The sequence below is a fragment of the Sminthopsis crassicaudata genome, chromosome 4 (assembly GCF_048593235.1).
Source record: "Sminthopsis crassicaudata isolate SCR6 chromosome 4, ASM4859323v1, whole genome shotgun sequence".
Classification (NCBI taxonomy): Eukaryota; Metazoa; Chordata; class Mammalia; order Dasyuromorphia; family Dasyuridae; genus Sminthopsis; species Sminthopsis crassicaudata.
The window spans coordinates 351564177-351571961 of record NC_133620.1 but is presented as its reverse complement, the minus strand read 5'-3'; the positions used below and the strand labels follow the sequence as shown (position 1 = coordinate 351571961).

General features: G+C 36.8%; 1 protein-coding gene across 1 annotated transcript; it reads left to right on the top strand.

Moving 5' to 3' along the window:
- Positions 1 to 280: 280 nt before the first annotated feature.
- Positions 281 to 7332, top strand: LOC141539142 (keratin, type I cytoskeletal 24-like). Its single transcript, XM_074261463.1, has 8 exons — positions 281 to 920; positions 1842 to 1924; positions 2636 to 2792; positions 3033 to 3194; positions 3293 to 3418; positions 4978 to 5195; positions 5902 to 6002; positions 6975 to 7332. The coding sequence occupies exons 1-8, from the start codon at positions 357 to 359 to the stop codon at positions 7076 to 7078; spliced, it is 1515 nt and encodes a 504-aa protein (XP_074117564.1). The 5' UTR covers positions 281 to 356; the 3' UTR covers positions 7079 to 7332.
- Positions 7333 to 7785: the final 453 nt, after the last annotated feature.

Sequence of the window (7785 nt, the reverse complement as noted above, 5' to 3'; positions counted from 1 at the left end):
TAAAACAAATTAAAATCATTAGATTTAAGAAAAATGGATGGTCATCAGAATTTCAGAATGATTAAAAGTATAATACTGAAAAATTTGCCTTTGCTCCACCCTCTCTCCTTCCTGATACAGCAAACACCCTTAGGCCCTGACCTAGCTTCAGAAAAAGGAGCCAGTAAAGTTGGTTTGTTGAAAAAGAAATTATCTAATTATGGATTAGAAAAAGGCAACTGGGATTAAAATATGACACAGAAAAGAAACACCCAAAAACTTTGTATATAAAGGCCCCAAAGCCGCCTCCATCCGTGCACTTTTTTACTTGTACTCTTCTCTTACATTTGGGCAAGAGAAATATTGACCAGAGCAACATGTCTTGTCTCTCTAGGGTTTCTTCCAGAGCTGGAGGGAGTAGCTGTGGCAGAGTGTCTGGTGGTGGAAGTAGCTTCAGCAGTAGCAGCAGATGTGGCTTGGGGGGTGGCTCTGCTCGGGGCTTCGGAGGCTCCAGCAGCTGTGGACTGGGTGGAAGCAGTGGGTTTGGAGGAGGCTTTGGAGGTGGGTTCAGTAGTAGCTCAGTAGTGGGAGGCTATGGAAGTGGCTCAAGCTCCGGTGCTGGCTTTGGTGGTGGCTTTGGTGGTGGGTCCAGTGGAGGCTTTTACAGTTATGGCGGTGGTGTTGGTGGGGGTGCTGGCGGGGGAGGTTTCGGTGCTAGTGATGGGGGCCTTCTCTCTGGGAGTGAGAAGCAAACCATGCAGAACCTCAATGACCGCCTGGCTAGCTACCTGGACAAGGTTCGTGCTCTGGAGGAAGCCAACACTGACCTAGAGATCAAGATCAAGGAGTGGTATGATAAATTTGGACCTGGAGCTAAAGATTCTGGATCTGGGAAAGACTACAGCCACTTTTATCCAATCATTGAAGATCTGAAGAATCAGGTAAGTAGGCATTCACTGGAGTATTTCATGTTATTTTATATATGAGGGCCAGGCTTTATTCAGATAATATACTGATGTGAAAATTTAAAATTAATTAGAATTAATTAATTAGAATCACTTACAAAATGGCTGTGGCAGACCATTTAGATTCCCAAGAGATAAGAAGCCTGAATACTAACCTATTCATCTTGTGTTCATTATTCTTCAATGACTTGCTTTTTGTCTATTAGTGGAACTTAAACTATGACCAGTTATGCTGATAAAAAATGTACATTTCAGATTGATGACCCTGGACCAACAGAGTTATTCTATGATCCCCTCTAGCAGAATAACATTGTTTCTGTGATGTAATAACTTCTGTGACATCCTGAAATCAAGACTGGATCTTAGCAAGAGTACATGAATGTGGGGGAGTCTCTTTACAATAGTTTTCCCAAGATTTATCATCAAGCATCAATTTTAGTCAATTCTACAATGAAAACTAAGAGAAAAGATAAAGCAGTTCAGGGGAAGTGCAATTATTTTGCACTATTTTCTATATGAATCGATGAGCAGTGACAGTCTGGATTAGATACAAATACCATCATTGAGGAAAGATGAAATATGTTATACTACCAACACCTTTGAAATTGATCTCTCTCCCTACATTTCCCAGAGTTATTTCTTATTGGCAAATAAGTTCAATACAATAATGGATGACCTTTAAAATATCTTCTGGCTATAAACCTATAATCTTAAAATACATAGGCCATAAAAGATATAATTGTAGTGTAGTTACTGCTACTATTATCAACTACATTCTGATACCAACTTAATTCTGAGAAAACAGTGGCAAAAGCTAGAATATGATCGGTCTATCTATCTCTGATTGTAACATTTCTTTAACTGACTCATTCTCTTATACTCTTTCCTATTTTCTAGATCATTGCTGCCACTATTGAGAATGCAGGGATTGTCCTACAGATTGACAATGCCCGACTGGCTGCTGATGACTTCAGACTGAAGTAAGAAAAACTAAATCTTTCCAACTAAGTGTTATTAGAGAATTAAAATTAAACATACTCTGTTTTGCTATGGAAAAATGTTTTTTAGCATTATAATTCCTGAGCATAAACAAAACATCAATTTTAAAAATCACATTGAAAAGAAATATTATGAGAGAAAATATTTCTATGGAAATAACTTCATATTCATGAAAGAAATACATTTTCATGCCTCTTATTGAGAAGAAAAAAATCTAAAGAAATTTAAGTCTAGAATACTTCTTTCATAGAAAGCCTTAAAGATAGAATTTTACTCTACTATCTATTTTTGCATTTCACTTAAATTGGAAGATACTCTTTAAGAGGTGACCAATAATGCAAAAATATTTTATAAGGTATTAGTTGCCATAAGAGACAAAATGTAATGAATAGAAGATATATGCTCTGTCACACATACTGGCTGCATAACTATGGGAAAGTCATTTGACTTCTTACCATTCCCCAAAACTCCAGACTGAAAAATGCAGAATGGGTGTTAATCTATGCTGATGAAGGAAGTTTCTCACCAGCTAATTCTCTATACTAATAAAATCATAGGTCCAGTTCAAAAGAAAAATATTACAGAAAAATAAGATATTATTATTTCTATTGCTAACTCAAATTAAATTTTTGTTTTACCCAAAAAAGTAACTAATATAGCTAACAATAATGTATTCCTACAACCCTTTTTAGATATGAAAATGAATTGTATCTCAGACAAAGTGTTGAGGCTGATACCAATGGCCTCCGCAAGGTCCTGGATGATCTGACTATGGCCAGATCTGATCTGGAGATGCAGATTGAAAGCCTTACTGAAGAACTGGCTTATCTCAAGAAGAATCATGAGGAGGTATACACATGATCCACAGAATTACACCAACTATAACTTTTTAAAATTTTTCTAAAATAATTTGCTTGCTTAGTAGTAAAATATCCACTTGATTGCTCTTTGAACATCTTATCAAAGACTATATAAGAACTAACCTACTACATTGCTCTAGTTTTCAGTATCTTGACACTATGAGCAACTGTATTTTAGGAGTAATTTATTGCACTCTTGCTCTTACTGGTTTTTCCTTTCTCCTGCTAGGAAATGAAGAGCATGCAGGGATCCTCTGGAGGTGATGTGACAGTGGAAATGAACGCTGCCCCAGGCACTGACCTAACTAAGTTGCTGAACGACATGAGAGCACAGTATGAAGACCTTGCTGAGCAAAACCGTAAAGAAGCTGAAGAGCAATTCAATAAGCAGGTAAAGTGACCCCTTTGGAAAAGGATCCCAAATCATAAGTCAAACAAACTACTTTTAGTGCTTCCCCAACAAGTTCTCTACCTGACTTTCATTTTCAGAGTGCCTCCCTGCAAGCCCAAATCTCAACCGATGCTGGGGCAGCCAGCTCAGCCAAGAATGAAATCACAGAACTGAAACGAACTCTTCAAGGCCTTGAAATTGAGCTTCAATCCCAACTGGCTATGGTGAGTACTTGAGTGGCTTTTCAAATGAGGTAATATTTGCAAACTTAGCACAGTGCTTAGCACATAGTGGGTGCTTAATAAATATTTGCTGCTGTTGTTGTTTTCAAACTAAGAAGAATTTGTGAGAACACAATTTTTTGTATTGATGATCTTCACTTTGCAAAAAAAAAAAAAGTTCTACTAGGTAGTACAAAAAGAAACTTATAGATACAGGAGAACTGTAAAAACAATTACTATACTTAAATTTTATATATTTGTGTATTTCATATACAAGTATATGATGTACTATATATTTGTTATAATAAATATATTATATTATATCTTGTATATATGATAATCTAATTATATTCATATATTGTTATATATTATGTAACATATATAATTAATTGTATATTATATATAATTATATCTATCATTAAATTTTTAATATGCAGCCAATGCTATAGGCTTATCATTATTACTCCAACTGTAACTTTAAAAATTTCAACAGTACCTTATCATCTCTAAAAGAAAATTCTCAAACTGATTTTTCAAGCCCTTCAAAATCATTTCCAGTCTAACATCATATCATATCTTTTCATGTATTCTATACTATATTCAAATTGTATTGTTCTCTGTTCCCAGAATTTAACACTTGATCTCTTGCCTCTAGCCTTCTGCCCAAGACTTTTCCTAGGGATGGAATGCACTCCCTTATTCCCTTCCACCTCATCAAATCCCTTGTTGTGTTGACTTGGAATGGCACTTTCTTCTCTAGTGTGCCCATTTTATAAATAAGGAATTAAGGCAAATAGGAGTTAAGTGATTTGTCCAGGATCATAGAGTTTGTTTTCAAGCCCAAGTTTGAACACAGAAAGGTGACTCTAGCTATCCTTCAGGCACTATTTAAAGGTTAGCTTTAATAAATGGTATTATTTATAATAATAATAATGATAGTAACCTCTGTTTCTCTTTGTGTATCAACTCTAAAAGGAGGATAATAATATTTCTTATCTGGAAGGATTTTCATAAGGATCAAATGAAATTAAATAAATGCACTTAGAACAGTGCTTGGCATATTGTAGGCATTGTATAAATGCTTATTTCCTTCTTTCCCCCTGTCTCCCTACATTGTATAAATTTTGTATTTATTTAGATGTGTATATATTGCTTCCACTCCTAGCAAAATGTAAATTCTTTGAGGCCAGGGATTAATTCAGTTTCATCTTTGAATCTCCAGCATCCCCCAGCGACCAGCAGTGTCGCCTGCATATTAGGCACTCCGGTGTTTGTTTTATAGAATTCCATAAAAATTTCAACAAGAAATAACTGCCACTGGGCACGGCAGAAGGTAAAGACGTTACAATGACTGATAGAATTTGTGATCTGGCATGTATCAGCTGTGTGACCCTAACCAAGTCACCTAACTTCCCGGTGCGCTGCAAGCAGTTCTGAGACCACGATTTAATGATGTAGAAAACGCTGCAGATGCTCGATGGTAGAGAATGAAGTGAGTTCCGGGAACCAGCCCTTTTTCTCATGTTGCTTTTTATTCACCTTGGCTGTGCTTTTTGTGGCAGAAAAGCTCTCTGGAAGGCACACTGGCTGACACCGAAGCGGACTACGTGGCCCAGCTCTCCCAGCTGCAGATGCAGATCAGCAGTCTGGAGCAACAAATCTGCGAGATCAGAGGAGAGATGGAGTGTCAGAACGCAGAATACGAACAGCTGTTGAACGTCAAGATCCGCCTGGAGATGGAGATTGAGACTTACCGCCGCCTGCTTGACGGAGAGGGCGGGTGAGCAAAAAGCCTAGGGTAGAAGAAGAGTATCCGTTCATGAAATTCTCTTATAAACAATTAAAAAAAAAAAAAAAAAAAAAAAAAAAAAAAAAAAAAGGAAGGAAGGATGTATTATAGATTAAGAGCTATATTCTACACAAAAGGCAGGCAAAGAAAATTGTTTTGTGTCCCATGTATATATCCCCTTCCTCCATTATATTGTGAAAAGAGTGTGTTAAAGTTCCTGAGTTCAAATCTCTGCCATTTGAGATCTATATGATCTCCATCCCGCAGGGTGGCGGCAGAGTGGATAAAGTGCCAGCCTAGAGTCAGGAGGACCTGAATTCAAATATAGCTTCAGACTCTTCCTAGCTGTGTGACTTATGGACTCATTATATCCTGTTTGTCTCTGTTTCCTCATCTGTAAATTGAGATGGAGAAAAAAAAATGGCAAGAAAGCCCCAAATGGTATAATAAAGAGACAGACACACAGAAACTTAAAAAGAAGTGATCAGCAAGGAATCTCCACCAAATCACTTTTTCTCTATACAACTTAGTTTAAAATGGATTAGCTTTTAAAAAGCCCCTTGATATCCCTCCTACCTCTAAATTCATGTACTTATATAGACTTTGGTTCTCTTTTCCCCTGTTCTACAAGTAGAATCTGCATTATATAAAGACTATTTTTAAAAGGGAAGGAACTTATCCTGAAATTTTTCTCCAGTGATTCCCGTTCTGGAGGATCAAATTCTTGGAAATCAGGCAACAGGGGCTCAACATCTGGCGGTGACTCAAGATGTGGAAGTTCTTCAGGACAAGGAAAAGGTAATTAGAGTAAAATGTTTTTATTGCAATTTTGTTAATTTGTATGCAATTTAGAAACAATAAATATTTATGGTGTGTTATGCTCCCCTCCCCCCCCAAAAAAACTCACAACACAGTAAGCCAGGAATTCTTAACTTGGAGTCCACAGACAAGGGATCTATGGACAGATTTCCAAAGAGCTGTTAATCACACATACAAAGAGAGAGAGAGACAGAGAGAGAGAGACAGAGAGAGAGAGAGAGAGAGAGAGAGAGAGAGAGAGAGAGAGAGAGAGAGAGAGAGAGAGAAAGAGAGAGAGAGAGCTTTATTTCCATTAACCTCTCACTGAAATTTAGCTTTTCCCTTAATTATTTAATAACATTTACTCTGCAAAGGGATCTGTAGGCTTTACCTGACTGCCCTAGGGGTCCAGGATGGGGAAAACGTTAATATTTGCTTTAAACAATTGCCATAGTTTAAAATTTCACATTTAATAAATGGTTTAATAATTCTTTTAAAAAACACTAATTTCCCAATATGATTTGATCCTGACTAGCCCTTCTCACATTGAAAGAAAAGAAGAGGAAAAAAAAAAAGAAAGAAGGAGAGAAGGAAGGAAGGGAGAGAGGGAAGAAAGGAAGGAAGGAAGGAAGGAAGGAAGGAAGGAAGGAAGGAAGGAAGGAAGGAAGGAAGGAAGGAAGGAAGGAAGGAAGGAAGGAAGGAAGGAAGGAAGTCATTTGTTTAGGGATTTTTTTTCTAAGCAAAATAAACTGACATATCCTTCAGACAGCACATGTAGTATTTTACAGCTACAGCCCACTACCCCCCCTATTGAGAGGAGGGAAATGTCATCATTAGGTTTCTGGACTCAAGATTTCCCATGGAACTAAATTGAATCCATATCCAGATTTACATTTTTTGTGATTTATTTTTTGGTACTGAATTTCCAAATTCTGACCTGCTCGTTATTTCTTTTTTGTTTTCCTTTTTCAGATTCAAACAAAACCAGGGTAACTAAAACTATTGTAGAGGAGGTCGTGAATGGCAAAGTTGTCTCATCTCAAGTCAGTAATGTTTCTGAGGTCAAGGTCAAATAAACAAGTTTTAGGATCAACAGTGCCTTTCAGTGAAACAAACAGAAAGTCACAAATGAAGAAATCTCTTAGGACCAATCCAGAATCCTGAAGAGCCCAAGGAACTTGTTTTGGATCCCCAGTGGATGAATGCCTCATCAAAGTTTCTGCTTCTTTCTCCTTTCTTATTAGATTGATCCTGTCAAAATAGAAATGACAACTTAAATCAAATTGTTTCTGTGCTTCAATAAACTTACTTTTTTTGCAAGTTCATTAAACTTGTATTGCTGATATGTACATGTTTGGGGGTGGAGAAATAACTCATGATTTCATTGGTAAGGGTAATTCCCAGCAGGAAATTCCCTCTACCAGTACAGATCAGCATCTAATCTACAACTTGGCATGTTGGAAATAGGCAGAGTGAGTACTGCTGAAAAGTTAAGAAACTTGTCCAGGATCATTCAACTAGTATGTTTGATTTGAACACAGTTCTTCCTGTCTCTAAGGCAATCTATCCATCTGATAGGCATCCATCTTGAATCTTGGATATCTCTCATTCCTGAATTAAGCTGTCAATTATAGTCAATCATAGTAGCATCAAGATTAGCATTTTTAGCATGGTATTTGCCCTATTATTAGTTCTCCCATGCAAGAAATGTGTTTATTTTATATAGAAGCAAAACAATTCTGTTTTTCTTAAGATCACATAGAAAATTATCTGTCTACTTAAA